Source organism: Cololabis saira, chromosome 23 (genome assembly GCF_033807715.1).
Source record: "Cololabis saira isolate AMF1-May2022 chromosome 23, fColSai1.1, whole genome shotgun sequence".
NCBI lineage: Eukaryota > Metazoa > Chordata > Actinopteri > Beloniformes > Belonidae > Cololabis > Cololabis saira.
In genome coordinates, this window is record NC_084609.1 from 18,503,282 (window position 1) to 18,522,089 (window position 18,808).

Genomic DNA, 18,808 nt, shown 5'->3' on the forward strand with positions numbered 1-18,808 from the left:
ATCAATATCACTCGAAGAAGAGATGCAGTAGAATTGAAATGATTTCAAATGCCAAATTGAAACAGAGCAGTCTATGTGAAGCTACTATATTATTGGACACCGCAGCTTTTTCTTCTCCTAATCAAAAATAATTATTACAAACTGAGCGACTAAAACTTTCTACAGAATGTACTATAACTCAACTAGGATGTTGTTACAGTTAGCATTTAATACAATGTTGTCCAGATGTATTTGACAGTTTTCTCTGATACTATGATTCTATATACTGGATGTCTTAACATGTAAAATATAGAGGAAGTTTGCATTATAACACTTTTAATCAAAATTATTTAAATAATGCAACATATCTTACGTGCCTTTAAATATGTTTACATTGTTGGCAGATGATAACAGAGTATGCACACAACACCGCCAAAACTTTGTTTATCCTGTCACTGATGTCACTGATGTAATTTTTATTCCTAAGAAACATTACAAGAGAATAGAGGTGAATTTTTTGCATACGGTGTTCACTGAATCCCATAGTCCCACTCTATTCAATGGAAGAGTTACATAATTAATAAAATATGTTAAATGTAAAAGTGACCACAATGCAGCAGACTCAATCTCACACATGCCATTCAGATATCTGCAGGGACAAGTAAGAAAAATCAAAGTCAAAGAACATTCATATTGAGGGCCGACTAATCTGTTACGGTTACAGGTAACAACATTAATGAAACCAGCTACTGAGATGTGATTAGTTTAGATCGTTCAATGTCTTAATACATTTTCTTGTGTGTTTTGTCTAGCCCCAGTACATTCAAAACATTAATTGGTCTGTGTGGAAGGTCAACTGTAAGAGGTTCATTTTGTAACAAAATAAATTAAATAACTCACATACAAATGCACAGTTTCATATAATAAACCAGTGAAAGTTATACAACTTGTCCATCAAGACAATAAACAGTTTCATTTTTAAACTTCATCGAAAAAAGGAAAGGACTTTAATAAAAGTACATCCATATTTCATTGCTTTGATTGGGAAATAAATCCTTTGAAGCCAGAAAACTGTTATTGAGAATGCTAACCAGCCTCTGCAGAACAATCTACGTAGCCTGCGGTCTGGGGAGATTCTTTGCTTGTTGATTCATAAGGATCTATCGACATCAGTTGTGTGTGTAACTGGCATTTCCTCCTGCCTACGGCCTCTTCTTTTGTGACGAGAACAAGCCCTCCTTATGCTTGTCACTGAGCTCATCCGTCCATCCTTCTATCTGTCCATATCTCCCTCACTTTCCCTCGTCCTGTCTGCCCTGTGTCTTGCTCCCCGTCTCTGACACATACAGTACAAGGACGCTCACTCTCGGGGAGTCATGTTCACATGACCGAACGTGATTGGTTCTGACTCTGTGAATGAGGCATTAAAAACTGTAACACACTCACAGGGGTTGAGGAGCAGCAGTAGATCACTGAGCAACAGCTTTGAAACACAATGACTGGATTCAAAGTGCCTCGGGCAATGGCTGTCTGCCATCTGGTCAGATCTTTGATTCACAAAGTGGGACACTTGTTGAACTTCTCAACGTGTTGTTTGCGACAAGCAGGCCCACAATTTGTGACACATCACAGATCAAAACAATGTCAACAAGTACAAGAGAAGTGACATTAATCCTTTCAGTGGTTTCACAGCAAACAATATTGGTAGGAATGCAGTGCCATGCATGAACTGCTAATGCATTTCAGTAGAAGTTGGAGTTCAGGAGCAGGTTGGAATTCAGTGTGTTGACTGTTGTGTGTACAACAGTGAAAGGACTGTTTCTATAACAACCGTGACACGGCCAATAAGTTGATGACCGCGGCCCCAGTTAAAAAAAAGAAAAAGTTCTCCCAACGGTATGGTATCGCTGAGATTACAGGCTCCAGGGATATTTTCGATCGCTGCTCCAAACTGAAGCACAAAAGCACCCTCAGTAAAATCAGGGTGGCAAGACAGATTCAAACTTCTCAGAATTAGCCAGCCAAATGCTGTTACTCACCAGGAAAGATTAGATAATGTATTTATTTGGCCAGCTATTTTGGCAGATAATCAGCGATTAAATACTGAGGTCTTGCTTCCGTTGAAGAGCCGAGGGAATTTTGTGACAAGCTTTCCTCTGCAGAAGCTCAGTTTTCTCTCATCCAGTAGCTGTTGGGCATGGACTTGGATGAGTGAAAGCAGGAGTGTCAGACTGCACTCATTTATCCATTAAGCCCCTGCCAGTGGCAGAACAACCTGGAGAGGGAGTCGTTATCTCGAGGTCCAATTTTCTCTTGTTTAATAAAGATTCATCCACTTTCATGTTCAGCGATCACCTCCTCCGCTGGCTGAGTGTCACCGGCGTGGGAGAGTGTTTGAAGTGGGATGGAGATAGACAGAGTTGGGATCATGTCAGGAGTTTCCATTTCGCTATTTACGGTGTTGCACATCCGTAGACGCCTTCCAGACTTTATCTAAACAAAAAAACAACAAAAAAACATGAAATTGAAACAACCACAACGTTTACACATTTGTCATGCAAAATTAATGGTGGATACCCTCAAAGAGCATCTACATATTTCATGAGATGCTGTGAGCCATCTTTCCTGGAATTGTTCACTAAATGAGGGCAGATAATCTATCATACTTTATTAGGCTGACCCACAAAGACCAACAGTCATAGAGTCAGATGGATGAAGGAAACATGACACCAAGAACATTTCTTCTGGAGAGAGCTCTGAGACAAATCATAAAAAAGCAGGAACCACTTTACTTCAGATTTATGTGTAATATGTGGAGCTAGCAGGACCTCATCCTATCTAAACCATTAACTCAATGAACAATTCTTCATTGTTGGTAAAGATTCGCTAAGTCATTGTTGTAATTATCCAAGCTTGTTGATTCTTTTTTTGTTTTGTTTTTCATTTGCAGCAAAATTAACTGAAAAGGTTGTTAAATCTTATGCAAAGCTGTGTTAGCAGCTAATGCTAATGTTATTTTGCTGAAATGAAATAACCACAATAGCATATTACAAAGGGATTTATTGTGATGTTTCAAAGGAGTAAAGGTCACATCTCTAATATCTCTGTATGGAGTCTGAAATATAATTATACTGGACTTGCTCAGAGCACAGATCCTAGATAAAAGAAATTAGCGTAGATAATCTTTATTATGTTGAAGAATGTTAGCATGTTAGCGTTTTCTAATAATAACTGTACTTTTGTCAAAAGTTGTCACGTTCTATAAAGTATAAAGAGACACTGCAAGAAGTGCTTACAGTGAGTTATTTAAACTTAAAACATTTCTAAAAAATAATTGTAAATAGTGGCAACAAGGCAATGTTTAAATTGTGTCATTTCATGCCAGTACCACCAGTGAAAAAGGTTATGACGAGGGCATGTGAACTACTGGGTTGTGACTTAAAATCATTTATATTTTAATACCATTCTTTGAGTGTTTTCGGAATTGAAGGTAAATTTTAGTTAAAATAATAATTATATACATTTAGCAGCTCGGTAATCTATATTGTTGTTCTTTCTTTATTTCAAAATGCACAATATATTTAAGCAGCTAAGATATCCATTTAGCAAGTTTTAGTTGTGCTGAAAAAAAGATTATTGTGTATGTCTTTATTTACTATCTTGATTTTCAGGTGAATTATATAGCTACTCGAGCGACAAAGAAAGTGAACGTTTTAATGTTAACAGCAACACATGACATATTACACTGTGCCATTATTTATTTAACAAAAACTAAAAGAGATAGTATGCAAAATCTAAGTAGAACTGTGACGCTTGAATTAAGAGATTAAATTGCACTCCAGTCTGCTAATCAAATGGGACTAACTGAGTGTTAGCGACTCTTCAAAAGCAGATGTTCATTGTGTATAAAAATTGCAAGGAGGAACAACATCAGCAGTTATCTTAGAGAAACAGTTATTGCTGTCTATCAACTGGGGAATGGAGAATAATATTTCTGTCATTTTACATTACAAAAGAATATTCACAAGTGGAGAGACATCTGCCCATTTGCCCATAGACATGTCAGGAAGTCAGCTCCAAGGTCAGAGTGGGCAATGATTGGGAAATTGGAAAAGCAACAGAAATCTACAGGCATTAGTTAGCCTGTTTTATGTGGAATTTTGTGTATGTTAGGTCACTAAGAGAAAGCATCGTCTCTAAAAACAAAACAGCACACTTTTCATTTGCCAAATGCCTTCTAAGTAAATTGAAAGACTGGGAACATTTACTTTGGACAGCCAGGATCCAACTGGAGATTTTTTTAATCATAATGCACTGCCACAAATGTGGCAGTGCATTATGATGCATTATGATTCATATATCATCACAAACACCTCATATACAACTTTGCAGCCACACGACCTGCACCTTGCGGTCATTGAGTTGATCACAAGCCCTTCTATGCAGAGACGGCCCCCTTTGTAGTATTAGAAAGTATTTTAGAATCAGATGTGAGGCCATCTGTTTGAAAGTTAAAGCTTGGCCAAAGCTGAGTAATGAGATGGTACAATGATCCAAAGCATACCAGCAAATCTACAACAGAATGGCTGAACAAGCTGACCCAATAAAGGTCCAGACTTCAGCCTGACCTGAAGAGAGCTGCGCTCAAAGAAATCCCTGCAAACCTCAATAAACTGAAGTAAAGTACCATATAGCAAAAGATGTTAATAAAGGTTGATTTTTGGTTAAGGCTGACGATTGATAGTGGATCAACCATCAAACAATCATCCAATTCTAGCCAATCAACCAATGTTGAAAAGATGTAATTGAATCAATGTTGTTTTGTGGTCGAATTTTAATGGCAACATCTAATCAAACGTATGCTGCTTGGCTTCAACTTGGCTTCAACATGAATTCAATATTTCTGCCTAGCCATATTTGATTGATTCACTCATATTTTGCTATCTGGGGTTATGAAGGATATTGGGCCAAAATACCCCCAGAATTATGTGAGAGGCTGATTAAGGTGCTGCTAAAGGTGGCTCTGCAAGCTACTGAATCATGGGAGTATATGTGGTTTGTCTCTTATTGCTTCTCCATTTTAGCCTAGTTTTATGTAGTATGTCATGTATTTGGGATCACATTTGCCTAACTTTTAGAAGTGGTTAGGAAGAGAAGATTTTATTCTATTTTATTTTCCATTAAATTCTGATATTAAAATGTTAGAACTGAAAGTGGATGAACAATTTATTTCACATGACTGTACAGTAAGTTCTACAATGTCTTTTCTATGATTTCAGCACACACGTTTACTTACTCAGAGTTAAATGGTAAAATTGTTCTCTTACCTGCCAAACTATGAGAACAACACAGGCCGTGAATGGGATGAGCACCAAAACCAAAGAAATTCTTGCTGACCAGCCGTATCCGCGAGTGTCTCCCTGACCTTCTGCAAGAAGAAAATTATTGGAAATCTAAGTGACTACAATTACATATAAGACATATGATAGCAGACAGGTCAGTCTCCTCGATCTTTATGTGTTACTGTCCACAGCTGCATCCTCCTGACCTTAAAATCAATATACCCCTCGAAAATATTTCAGATTTGAAGGTGTCCATAGAAATAAAACACTGACATACCTGGCATTTGCTGGTGATTAAGGCATGGTGGTGGCTTGCAGGAGAAGCTCGATGATCCATGAGCAGCGTTATGTAAGACGTCTCTTATGTAGTCGAAGTAAAGACCAGAGAGAAGGCTCCCTTCCTGATAGTGGCAATGGAAGACCTGCATTGCTGTTTCCTGAGGGAGTTCAGCCAACAAATCTTACTGAAATAACTCACTTATGCAATTAAATGTGCAAAACAGTCCCCGAATGTCCAAATGTTGCATGCCTTTGGCTAAAACTGATTTACAGTGTTTAGTACAGCTATTTTGTTTCTACCGAAGGACTTCACTTTGAAAGAAAAACAAAACAAAGATAACTAATTGAAACTTTATACGTATCATACTGCAAATTTAACCAATCAAGTGATGCTGCCAGTTGCTCACCAGTTCCTCGTGGTCAAAAGTGAAGCGTAAACTCTTTAGCATGGAGATGAAGACCATTATGTTGTCTTTGTTTGAGGAGACGGCACCAAACATGGTGGCCAATTTTCGAAGACTTTGCTCCAAAGGATAGATGTTTAAAACCACCCAGCAGGTGCCAGCCTGCAATGCAAGGACATAAAAACACAACTTTTTATTCAACATGATGTCAAGTGTCCCTCATTTGCAATTAGATTGTTTCCCATTGTTTCATACATACCACTTCTTTGGGAATGTAACTAACAGGTATCTCATAATCAGAGGGGATATTCTGCTTCTACAATGGAAACAAATGAAGGATGTTTGTTTAATGCATCAGTGTTATTGATACAATCAATGGCCAGCTCGTGAGAGGAGCATATATTTTGATTTTGATATGTATCAAGCAAGCAACTCAGAAATCTCACCAACACTGACAGCTTGCTCACATCATCCGTTATTGGCGTTCCAAATTTTCCACAGCAGAGATTCAGACTTGATAACAGACTCAAGAGGAAACAAGATGCTTTCAAGATCTGAAAAGAAATGGTTGAAAAATCATACAGTGCATATACCTTACATGATGCATATAACAATACAGTTAAGACGGAAGCTTCCATGTTCGATTTTTGATTACTGAACGTTAATTCACCATAAATCTGATTTGCCATAATTCAATTAAATGCATTCACAGCTGAAAGGGGAACAATGAAACCATAATTATGCTACAGTATCTCACTTAAGGTTACCATAATTGTATTATTGCAAAGGACAACATAATCGCTTTCCTCCCTGGAGTACTGAAATGGATTCTTACATCTTCCTATGGAGGGAAGACAGGAAAGGCTGCAACATAAAAGTGCTGGATATCTTGTTTTATATATATGGATTACCATTTTAATTCAAAAGAGAATTACATCTGATTAATCCATCTGCAGATCAGGAAAGAAGCAACTGGCTTATCATTTTAACAAAGCAAATACCAACATGTATAATTGTGGTGCTAATGATTTAAATAGAAAATGGAGAAGAAGTGGGTCTAGATCTTAAAATGGAAACATTTTCAAATATGAAGCGAATGCTTCATCTTGGACTTTTATGCATAACATCTTTACTATCATTCTAATGCAAGAATAGAAAATATATTCAGCAAACTAATCACGAAGATATATATTATTGGAAATAGTTGTTGGTTGCAGCCCCAATCAAGTTAATAACAATAAATCCTTTAAAAACACACTTTTATCCATTTTCTCTCCTCATTATCTTTTCCGTTCACTCCCTCAGTTTAAAGTGCAACTGCAGCATTATATGGAGCAGTTGCTGTGAGGCTCTTAGCACATTAAAATGCTTCTAAACACATCCGAACGGATGCATCCTTCATATTGATTACACCTTGTTTTCAACTAAGAAGTGCACTTAACTGTGCAGGAATGAAATATTTAAATGTGGCATTTTTCTGTCTGTTCAAAAGTGGATGCAAAATTTGCAAAAACAATGAAGGGACATGCATGCATTTGTCATGTGTGAGCCTTTGTGATTAATCTGGAGTTATACCATCTCATTTCAAGTCAACAGATGAGGAAAGACGAATGATGTGAAAATGATTCACATAAGAACATTTAGACTAAAAGTGCAAACAAATAAAAAGAAAGGTACTTACTTTTTTCCTCATAGGGAGCAAGAGTGTAAGGTCTCCTAGATCCTGTTCATGAAATTCAGTGTTTTCAGTTGGAAGAAAGAGCTCATCTTTGTACGCGTTGGAATGCGTGTAATGTCCAAACGTGTAGTGAAACTTGAGGATGGGCCAGCCGTCTGCTTTCACTTCAGACAAACTGGTGGGGTCTTTGACGTGCTGGAGAGGCCGCCTACAAGCTGAGTCATTATGTCACACACTGACGCTGTCTGAGACTTTTCCATGAACTCCCACGCATCAATTTGGTCATCAGGAGAAGTGGGAGCTTGTTCACTTGAGAGAATATTTTGCTCGAAACATGTCAGAGTTATTCCCCGAGCTGTTGTTTGTAAAAGTGAAAATAAAATGACTAGGGGTAATTCGGACATCCAGCAATGCTCGATCCTGTTTTATTTAATAACTTACAGTAAATATAATCGATTTATTTTCCCTTATTCAGTTTATGCTTTGGCTTGAACATGCACTTTTGTTTCTTTTTATCACATTTTTCAGTGTGGATGTGCAGACATTTGTTGCATAATTTAGTCATGATACTGACTGATTAAGTGAACCCATTTAAAGCCATTATCCATAATTGATTTCCATTACCCAATCAATAGCAGTCACAAGGGATAGATTGAGGAAATGAAGAAAAGCAGAGAAGTTGGAAAACCAGACTTTGCATTTCCTGAAGAAAGTACAGTTTGCAAGCTCTCAGTCTTCTTTGTTCCCTCGGAGGCTGTTTGGGTTTTCCCTAAGGGGTTTGTTTCCTGGCATGATTAAAAAAATAAACGTTTTAAACCCATAACTTGACTTGTCCTTTGCTTTTTCGACAGACAACAAATCAGTCCAGGGTGTAACTCGTCTCGCGTTCAGTCAGTGTGGTTGATGGATGGAAGGATGGAGGGACGGATAGCTGTGATAAAAAGCACCTGGAGGGTATGAAAGTTTTATAGCATTACAGTTTTAGAGCTAACTCATAGATACATTAATGACAAAATACGTCAACAAGGTTCTCGCTTGCTAATATAAACCTAACCATACTGGATATTTCAAAAGTGGAGCTGCAGTTTTCCTACCTCAACTTTGGGCTTGGGAGCAGCTCTTGCAATGTGGGACGTGACAGCCATGTTGGTAGCTTTGGAAATGAAGAGAGAAGAAGAGTCATAAGAGGGCAAAATAGTAAAGCAACTGAAAAGAATAGGCGACTAACAAACTGGTTTACCGTGACAGGTTATCGGCGGAAACAAGACGGCAATAGTTTAGATCCATATGAAGCTGAGCTGCTGACCCCACTGGCGTGACTGCATACAGAGAGAGTAGTCCAGGAGTTACAAGGGACCTGTGTGCAATTTAAAATTGGATGGATCCAGGACATATAAGTCTTGCAGCTGGTAAGCTCTTGTAATTCAGGTGGAACAAAGGTTAAACGGGGAACACCAGTGTGAGAGGAGTTAAACTCGTCTTCATCTGCATAACTGATCATAAAGTCTCGCACTTATTGGCTAATCTAATGTGTACACGAAAAAGAAGTCATAGCAAAGACCATGACAGCCCAGAAATACTATATTTCAATTCTTTTAATCAATTCAAATTCTATTCAAAAATGCTTTATTGATCCCCCCTCGCTCCCCCAAAGGAAATTAATTAAATCAGTTAATCACCAAGATATTTATGTAAAAAGGGTTATAATACGCATCTCTGTGTGTCATATTCTGCTCTTAGTCACACGTTATCAAACCAAAACGTTGTATCTGATTCATACAACAAGATAAAAATACCACAAAAAATATAGACAAATGAAAAGCAAAGTGAGAGGAGTTGAACGGGAAGTAGATCAGAGTTTGAAGAAGTTATGTTAAAGGAGGTTGCAACTTCTCTGTTTTACTTTTAGTTGTTTAAAAAACAACAATATTTAGTATTACCTGTGTTTTTTTCTTTTTGTCTTCATTTTTATGAATAAGTGCAGATTTTTATATTAATCTTTGTCTGAGATTGTATTTCCCTCAGATGCACGATGAAAACATGATTTTGCACATTCTCTCCATTCCTCTCTCACTCTTGTTCTCTCTCGCACACACACACCAGAGTTATATTAGTTTTTAATTTCTTAATAGTTTTTTTTTATTTTTATTACTTTTTTCAGTTTGTATATTTCAGTTTACTAGTTTATAGTTTTTTATTCGTTTTTATTAGTTTTGATTTTTGAGATGTTGATTAACAGATATTGATGTCTAGGATGGAAGAATCATACCAACAATGCCACAACAAAACTATTCTTTTCTGTGAGTAATTAGAATTAGAAACAAAGAAATAGTAATTAGAAAAATGAAGGGCCAAACATAAAAAACAAGGAAAATTAAAACAAAGTTAATTTTACTTGGAATTTTCATTCCTTTCAGTTTGTTTTGCATTCATTGTAGTTTTCATTTAGTACTTGTTTTGTAGAATCTTTATTCCTGTCAATTTAAATCTTAATTGTCATTAACTATAATAACTCTGACACATTCCCCAAAGCATAGCATTGAAAGAGCAGGTAGGCTACTAACGTTGACTATCGGTGAGAAGTCTGTTGCAAAATAATATACAGTATGCAGCAGTGAAAATTTGGGACCTACGATGCTTTGGAAATTAAGACTGGCATGTATTCAATAACTGTGTGTCTGTTGCAGGAGTGAATAAGTGGTAGACACATTCAGCAGATTCAAGTCATCTAAATCCGTCCACATCTAAAAATAAACCAAACAGCCTATTACCCTGCAAAACAAAAACACACAGGCTTCCTGATGGAAAACTCAAGAGCACTGACTCGGATCAGCAGGTGAGGCATTGATAATGCTAACATAACACATAACCTAATTCTGTGGTGTCATTTCAGATATGACAGGTTTACGCTAACATGCTCACACTGGAGGAATCTTCCAGCATGTTCTGTGGCGACACTCTAACCTTAAAACAGACAGCATGGCCGCAGCCGACGACAAAGCGCAGACCACAGACACATTTGATTGCAGCATGATGCAATTTCTCCACAAATGTTCCTTATAGTTTGTGCAAAAAAAGCTAATTCCCTTTGTGAAAACAAATGCAATCAAGAGAAGACCAGTGTTTATAGAAGAAACCTCCCAAACCGTTGCCTGTTTTTATGTTCCCACATATAGAAATGGATGACCCTGAGCAGGAGGGCATAGACGAGGAGCTGGTTGAGTTTGCCATTCGAGAGAGCATTCAAGATGCCTACAAGCTGTCATGTTCAGGACAGAGAAACAGGTAACTTCCTTCGCAGGATGTTTAAGAGAAACAACTCTGTAATGGAGCTCTGTGAGTACTGTTTTAACAGTAAAATCTTTCTCGGTCAGCAGGAAAGGACCAAACTGTGAAGATTTTACAAAGATTATTGCAGCCATTCACAAAGGTCCTCACTTTATAATGCATGAGTTACTTATAAACCACATCTAGTAAAGCTGTGAAAGTAAGAGCCACCTTCAAGTATATAAACCTCCACAGGTGATGTGGACGTGCTGCAGGCGCTGTCATGTTGTGTATCTGCCTTCCGTGAGAGGGACAGCAGAGGCTGGCAGGCTCTGCATGCAGCTGCCGTGCAGCCGCAGCAACAGATCCTGCATGTGGTGCTGCAGGGTGAGACTTCAAACCAGACATTTCATAAAGCCCTTTAGGAGGAAGCATTATACAGTTTGTGGAGCTGTTAACATGCTCTTGTGGTTTTTTTGTGCAGTGCTAACGTCCGTTGACATGACCCTGGAGGAGCCGACGGAGGATGGAGACACAGCTCTGACTCTGGCGGTCGACGCCGACCGGGTGGAGAACGTGAAGATGCTGCTACAGCACGGAGCTTCACCCCACAACACCAACAGGAGAAACGAGTCGCCTCTGCTCATTGGTAGCACAAGCACACCCCAGCACAGTCAGCACTTGTTGTCTGTCCTTCTTTTGCTTCCAATGTAGCAGCTGAATTGGGCCAATTGGAGCTAATTTGGACCCACTTAGCCGTGCTCTGATGAGAGCTTTGTAAAGCTGGGGTGGGTCTGGCTCAGTTAAGGCTGCCAGGTTTGTGTAAGTTGTACGTATTATGTGAGGTGACATGATACTTGACACAATACAGAAACTGTCTAGTTTCAGAAAAGAAATATCCTTGGGCCAATTCTGAGCTGATTTATTTCTTCTGGACCATTTTCTACGGTCCTTTTAGAGCACTAAACAGCATGTTCTTCAATAGCAGTTTCTCTTTCTCAAGTAGGATGTTTTCCAACTTAAAAATACATCTTGTGGTAAACAAATTACATGTTACTTTAAAAAGTTAGTTACCTCACTTTCACTAATTTCACAAACACCACACCACACCACAACACCCGGCCACGACCTTTCACTTTGTTTGGGGCCACCTGAGACTTATCTTCTAGTGAGCAGGTCAGATTTCCAGGGTTTCTGTGACATCACAGACCCGGATGACGGTACAATTATGCAGCGTCTGAATCTTCATTTCCTCCCAGCTTCACATCATTTTCCACTTGTTGAATAAGACACACTTCAGAAAAGAGCAAAAACCAACTTTCTATGGACAGAGCTGTAAAGACAGGATTGAAAAGCGCGTTTTATATTGTACCCCTGTGCTTTTTTTGTACAAAGCATGTCACAGACATTTCCTTGAGACTTCAGGAAATTGCATAGTGAAAGAAGGGTGGAATATGAAACAGTATACACTGTGCAGTACATACTGCTCTGTTGGTCATTTATAGATCCTAGTATACCTTTGTAAAAACAGCTATGCTACAGCACAGGTGGAAGCTGGTCACCACTCTGACTATAGTGGCACATGGGACTTTGGGATGTATGCAAAGTTTCCCTGAAACTAGCAAACCATCTGGGTACTTGAATACTACAGATTGTGCAGCTTATTGCACATTACATACTATTTATCACATGTTGGAAAAGTCATGATGTGCTAAATCTATTGTGTTTTCCATAGAAAGTGAATGTGATTAGTGCGTGTGTTTTTTTGTTGACTGTAAGTCGTGAAACATTGTCCCCACTGTTAGCAAGTCAATATTTTGTTTTTTATTTTCTTTAATCTACAGCATTTGAAAACTTTTGTGAAAAGTAAAGCCTTCATTAGCTTTTCATGGTCATATCTTGTATGTTCTGCATTTCGTAGCAGTGAGAAAGAGCTCATATGACATGGTGTTATCCCTCATCATGGGCGGCGCCTTTGTGGAGCAGGTGTGTCTAAGGAAGTGGACGGCCACCCATGAAGCGGCAAAGGTGAACTGTCTTGATTGATCGCTAGAACATTCGAGAGAGGAAACAGTGCTCGGGTTGATATATTTCTCTGAGTTAACTGGTTTGCACCTCTCATGCCAGGTGGGCTGTCCAGTTATCCTGATGCTGCTGCTTAGACACGGAGCCAAAGTAACAGCTACAGATGGTCATGGCGTGACGCCCCTTGGAATTGCAGCTGAACATGGAAACGCTGACGCTTTAGAAATACTCATACGGCATGGTGAAGCAAGAAAACACTATACTTTATAACATATGTGTCTTTGTTAGCATATTATGTGACACTGCACTTTTCTTTTTTTTTTACTTGTGTTTTTGCCCTCCCCTAGGTGGCGATGTAAATGCCCGGGCCAAAAATGGGGACACAGTCCTGTATGATGCATCTGGGTCTGGAAACCTGGACTGCATCGTGCTGCTTTTGCAGCAGGGAGCAAACCCAAACGTGGCCAGCTACGCCTGTCAACTGCCCATCCACAGAGCTGCATACGACGGCCACATACTGTGAGACACCTTAACGCTCTCAAGCTGTGCATCTGTTTATGCTCCAATTCCCACGATAAAGAAATTGCTGCAGAGAAATTAAAATCTTTTTCTCCACTCTCAATGTTTTTGCATCCAAAGTGAGCTCACAGCAGAGTAAAACATGCCTTCCTCGCTCCACTTCTCAGTTCTGGAGTTTTTTCTCATCTCCACAAAGAGCCTTCTCTCTCCCCATGTTTTGCAGATCAGTCTCTAAATGACACTGTAGCTCAAACCACAATCTAATGAGCGTTCGGCCCTGATCTGTTTAGTGTTTTTCACCATCTCTGTTTCAATCTCTTCCTGTTTTTCTCCCACTCCCTTTCTCCCCAGAGCTCTCAGGACTCTCATCCCCGTCACCACAAAGAGAGCAATTCGTCTCTCTGGCCAGAGCCCGGTCCACTCTGCAGCCGACGGGGGGCAGGCTGAATGTCTGGAGCTACTTATCCACAAAGGCTTTGATGTCAACGCCCTGTTAGATACCCACATCTCTGGTACGGATGCACACATACAAGCATGTTTACCACAAAGGCATTTAACGGCATTCCCCAGTTGTTTAGGACCATATAGGTCAACTGATGTGGTTCTGTAAGTGAAAGCTCATCGTGCTTCAGATGTTTACACTGTCCTGGCAAGCAAGGCCTTTCCTGAAAGAAATCTGCTCTGGAGCATATGTTTCTCAGAACCTGTTTGTATAATTCAGCTTTCAAATACCATCACATACATGTAAGTTACATATACCATGTGCAGGAATGAGCCCCCATACCCCCACAGATGTCACAAACTTTGTGTTGTAGACAAACCAAATGTTCCCTCTTCTCTTTAGCTTAGAGGCTATTTCAAATTTTGATTGATCCCACCACTTCATCTTAGTCCATCTTAAAGGTAGGGTAAGCGATTCTACACAACTTCTAACCCAGAACTCATTTTGTCATTTTGCCATCTCCTGACAACACTGTACACAAGACAAAGTAAAAAAAACAAAAACAAAAACCAAACCTGGTCTCCATACACAGGAAACCTGGTCTTCATAACCTTGTCTTCATAAACAGGAAACAACCAGAGTTGGGGCAGTCTGCCCCCCAAACCCTAACAAACATTGCTGCAGCCAATCACTGACAGGTGGAGGGTTCCAGGTGGATTGGGAGAATTCATTATGGGCCACATTTTCTGGGGAAGCATTGGGGGGAGGGGTCGCAGAGAGGGTGGCAGCATCTACAATTATTTTCTCAGTTTTCCCTTCCGTGGTACATTTTTAACTTAAATAAATTGGGACTTTTTTCAAATTGTATCATTTTATTTATTTTTTTACATTTTACAGCATTTACGTTCTTTATTTTTATGTTTTGAGATTGAAATACTGGACCATATAAGTTTAATACGTACAGTACTGTGCTAAAGTGCTAACATCTATCCATATTTATTTTTCAGATATTGATGCAATAGTAAACTGCCTGATTGGCTGGTTACTGACTATATTTAATAATCTGCAATGGTAGCTTATAAAACCATACATTGTTCAGAAGAAAATTAGACCAAAAAAGTATATTTTAGCCAAAGTAAAACAGTATTTAGAGTGACCCACAAAACCAAATATTTATTTATCTTTTCAAGGACATTGTTTGCAATGATCTGCAATATTCCTTTATTATCTTTGTATCTTAAAGAGACTGGAAAATGAATACGGATGTTATTAAACCTTAATAAAATGACAAAACCGTGGAGCCAAAGATCTTTGCCACCATACCAATAACCAACAAATGCATATCCGGCGAGTAAAGATAAATGACTGTTTAGTGTGAAGTCTAAGTGCTTTTAGATCTGGGCAAGCTAATTTTGATGCTGTAGTGCAGCAAAAGGGAAAAAATGACTTCATAACAGGAGAAAGGTATTTGCACATTTATGTTTTACATTCCACATTTCCAAACAACTTGTAGGAAATCTCCTTAACCAACCCTTTCTGAATTTCACAGAGAACTACGGGGACCTAAGGAAGACTCCGCTGTACTTCGCCGTTTCCAACAACGACGTCACCTGCTCTGAGACGTTGCTGGCAGCTGGAGCGAACACCGACCTGGACACCCTGAGATGCATTTTGGTTGCCATACGTGCTGAGAGGTGGGCGGCATGCAGTTTCACGCACTTTGTTACTGAAGTCTATGGTAACAGGCTGGCAGCACTGTTGCACTGAATTATCCAAATGTGTCCAGGTATGAGTTGGTGAAGCTGTTGCTGTCCTATGGAGCGGAGGTCAACTGTTATTTCAGAGTGATCAGCAACACGGTGTTCCCCACTGCCCTCCAGTACTGTCTCAGAGACCGCGTCATGCTGCGACTGCTGCTCAACAGCGGCTATCACGCTCACAAGCACGTATATCTACTATCAAATAATGAGCAATAAGCTGTTGAGGTCCATATTACTTCAAACTACTGCCCATACACTCAGTAAAATTAAGATAAACGGAGTACCATGATCAGTACTGGAGTTGAGGGGGGATGAAGGGGGATGGCATCCCCCCCTGAAATAAAAACGGTCAAAATCATTCCCCCCTGTAAAACTGCCATCCCCCCTTTCCATCCATTATGTCATTTCATCAATGAATGTGGTTTTACTGCTATTTCAACATTTAGAGTCATCAACAGAAAAATAACTTATTTGACAATTTTCACCTGTTTCAAGTAAATTTTCACTTGAAATAAGAAGAAAAATCTGCCAGTGGGACAAGATTTATCTTCTCATTACAAGCAAAAAAATCTTGTTCCACTGGCAGATTTTTCTACTTATTTCAAGTGAAAATCTACTTGAAACAGGTGAAAATTGTTCTTTTTTCCAGTGACGAGTCTTGTTTTAAGTGTAATAAGAGTTTTTTTTATCAAAATGGGACATTTTAACTAGAAAAAGACAAATATTCTTATTTTGAGTTTTTGCAGTGATGCATTTTACTTATCCTGTGAAGGACAGAATCATATTGATAAGTTCAGAAAACTGTTTTTTATTTTTGTGTTTTGATGTATTTGATGTAAGCCCAGTGGATATTTAAAGCTTACAGAAGGCTGCATTTAATATATGATAACATATGATAAAATCCACCATCCCCCCTGATTTTTTTTTACAACTCGAGTACTGACCATGATGCATGTATAAACTCTATAAACATATCTCTGTTAGATGTTTCCACTGTAACCATGGTGACAGTGAAGAAATGGATAGCTCCTGGACTGAGCTCCATAACCAAGCCTACGGGGTTTATTGTCAACCTAATGTCATCTCGGTAAGAGTCGGCTGAAGCGGACACATCATGATGAACGGGGTGGTAAACCAGCTTCATGGCTTTTCTGCTCATCTTTCAGTTCTGTGAGTTTGTGTCGGTGTCGTGGCTGAAGCATCAGGCAGGCGGCATCGTGAAGATCCTGTTAGACTACACCAACCATGTCAGGATCTGCCCCGACCTCAGGCGCATCCTGGAGAGGACGCCAGAGTGGGAGGAGATTTCTACCATACTGAGTACAAATTCAAGCATGCTGGACAATCAGACAACATGACAAATACAGTACTTCTAGTATCTGGAGTCTTAAGTGTGTTTGCATGTTCGCAGGTGAGCCGCGTTCTCTGCAGCACTTGTGTCGGCTCGTAATCAGAGGTCGTATGAGCACGAGGACGCTGAATGACACGGAGGCCATGGCTGCTGCTCCTTTCCCTCCCAGGTTGAGGAGCTACCTGACCTACAGAGAATACGACCTGTACGGTCAGCTCTCATCTACTTGAAACACTTCTTATTTATACCGAGAGAAGTACAGTAGTGATATCAACTGGCCAGCCAGCGTTTAGTGTCTTTCATGCCATCTGGACGGAACAGAAACAGATCTGAGTTGCAGTGTTGCGACTGTTCTCTTTCTATTTGCATCAATTTACATTCTCTCCCTGCACAACCACCCTGTAAAAGTACCACTAATGCAACTGAAAAATGCATGTATTCCGTATCTAATAGGTACTTCACGAATCCTCAACACCCACACAGATGTTTTCACTTCTTAAAAATGAGATGACTGTGAAGAGAAACTGGCCAGTCGGGGATGAAAACTAGACTTCAGGAAATAAACTTTAGTAGCAGAATTCAGTGTGCACCCATCCACCGCTGATGCCAGGAGGCTGCTGTGCTGGTGGACGCCATTGTTCGCTCCCTGTGCAGATTTTAAGTGTGTATTTTGTGTTTAGTCAGTGTGAGCTTTGAAATATAAAAGTGAACGAATATTCATCTAATTATAACATGAACTGCTCTGTTATTTTGTAATAAAGGACGATTCAAAATGTTAAGAAACAAGTGTTGTGTTAAACTTATACAATGTGTGTCTTTGTGATTTGAATGCACTGCCATTAATTATAAATCAGATGTGTATTTTTTGTTGATACACCTATGATTTGCAGAATCTGCTTACAAGCTAAAGTTATCAGCAAACAGGACGATTACTTGTTTCAGTATTTACTTTTGATTAGTGCATAATTTAGACTTTCTTATTGTCTTTGTTTGATCAATAACAGTCATAACTCAAAAAATTGAAGAAAATATAAATAAAAGCAGAATCCACTAAACCTGTATCTTACTCACAAGAGAACACAGAAAACATTTGCAGTGAGGAAACGTTAGTCTGTCCTCATCCTTTTCTAACATATGCAAAATAAACTACCTCTGGATGCTTTGGATTAACAACCAATCAGAGAAATGAAGCATGTTATGTGCGCAGAGCGAGAACCAGACTTGTATCCAAAAAAGATGGCGTGCAGCAGAGAAGAAACTCTGATGAGCGACGGTGGTCAGTTCTGCAGTAACATCTTCCTGCTCTAAGGTGTTATTAGTAATTCTGCAGCCATTTTAGTAATTTTGAATCATAGCTCTTGGATCCTGCTGTATGAATCATGGCATAAAGCCTCCCTGACTCATCTGATTGATACAATATGATCCGTAACACACAGACAGTTAAAAACGGAGAAAAAGAAACAGTACTTATGTGTGACTCGGCCGTTGGGGTTCACTTAAGGTGGCCGTGTCTTGTCATCAACCCAACCCGAGCATAACCATTGTGAGTAACTCACATGGGGCCAACATGGGACCCTGGACAGTTCCACACGAGGCCCCAATTATCAGGCCATTTACATTTTAGATGGTACATTTTTAGATTTACTATTTCAAGTATTTATTTTTGTACTAATATTTGAAGCTCTCAATACTTTATTTTATCTTTTGATTGAATAATACATTGTAAAAAATAATATACCGTATTTTCACTATAAGGCACCTT

The 18,808-nt window shown here is 39.2% G+C and overlaps 2 protein-coding genes across 3 annotated transcripts; one reads left to right on the forward strand and one right to left on the reverse strand.

Moving 5' to 3' along the window:
* Positions 1–343: 343 nt before the first annotated feature.
* LOC133424373 (uncharacterized) lies at positions 344–7,817 on the reverse strand. The gene is made up of 7 exons (XM_061714923.1): positions 7,686–7,817; positions 6,451–6,558; positions 6,264–6,320; positions 6,008–6,166; positions 5,599–5,758; positions 5,307–5,407; positions 344–2,472 (listed from the first exon to the last, which is right to left on the reverse strand). Exons 1-7 carry the CDS (start codon positions 7,695–7,697, stop codon positions 2,308–2,310), a joined length of 762 nt encoding a protein of 253 aa, XP_061570907.1. The 5' UTR covers positions 7,698–7,817; the 3' UTR covers positions 344–2,307.
* A 2,566-nt stretch (positions 7,818–10,383) lies between these two features.
* Positions 10,384–18,053, forward strand: asb15b (ankyrin repeat and SOCS box containing 15b). 2 transcript variants are annotated; one of them, XM_061714921.1, is made up of 14 exons: positions 10,384–10,518; positions 10,859–10,967; positions 11,057–11,112; positions 11,205–11,336; positions 11,434–11,598; positions 12,871–12,977; positions 13,077–13,215; positions 13,322–13,493; positions 13,845–14,005; positions 15,485–15,629; positions 15,722–15,877; positions 16,680–16,782; positions 16,862–17,015; positions 17,107–18,053. In XM_061714921.1, the coding sequence occupies exons 2-14, from the start codon at positions 10,861–10,863 to the stop codon at positions 17,274–17,276; spliced, it is 1,767 nt and encodes a 588-aa protein (XP_061570905.1). In that variant the 5' UTR covers positions 10,384–10,518; positions 10,859–10,860; the 3' UTR covers positions 17,277–18,053. The 2 variants fall into 2 exon arrangements, with proteins under 2 accessions (XP_061570905.1, XP_061570906.1); XM_061714922.1 differs by having other exon boundaries at positions 11,060–11,112.
* Positions 18,054–18,808: the final 755 nt, after the last annotated feature.

Bases quoted from the DNA above. Each gene is read 5' to 3' on its own strand.
- asb15b (XM_061714921.1), top strand. From the start codon at position 10,861: ATGGATGACCCTGAGCAGGAGGGCATAGACGAGGAGCTGGTTGAGTTT. The intron at 13,494-13,844 runs GTGAGACACCTT...CTTTCTCCCCAG, and splicing joins GCATACGACGGCCACATACT to AGCTCTCAGGACTCTCATCC. The intron at 14,006-15,484 runs GTACGGATGCAC...TGAATTTCACAG, and splicing joins GTTAGATACCCACATCTCTG to AGAACTACGGGGACCTAAGG.
- LOC133424373 (XM_061714923.1), bottom strand. The intron at 6,321-6,450 runs GTGAGATTTCTG...TTTCCATTGTAG, and splicing joins TGAGCAAGCTGTCAGTGTTG to AAGCAGAATATCCCCTCTGA. The intron at 2,473-5,306 runs GTAAGAGAACAA...TTTTTTGTTTAG, and splicing joins TTGTTCTCATAGTTTGGCAG to ATAAAGTCTGGAAGGCGTCT.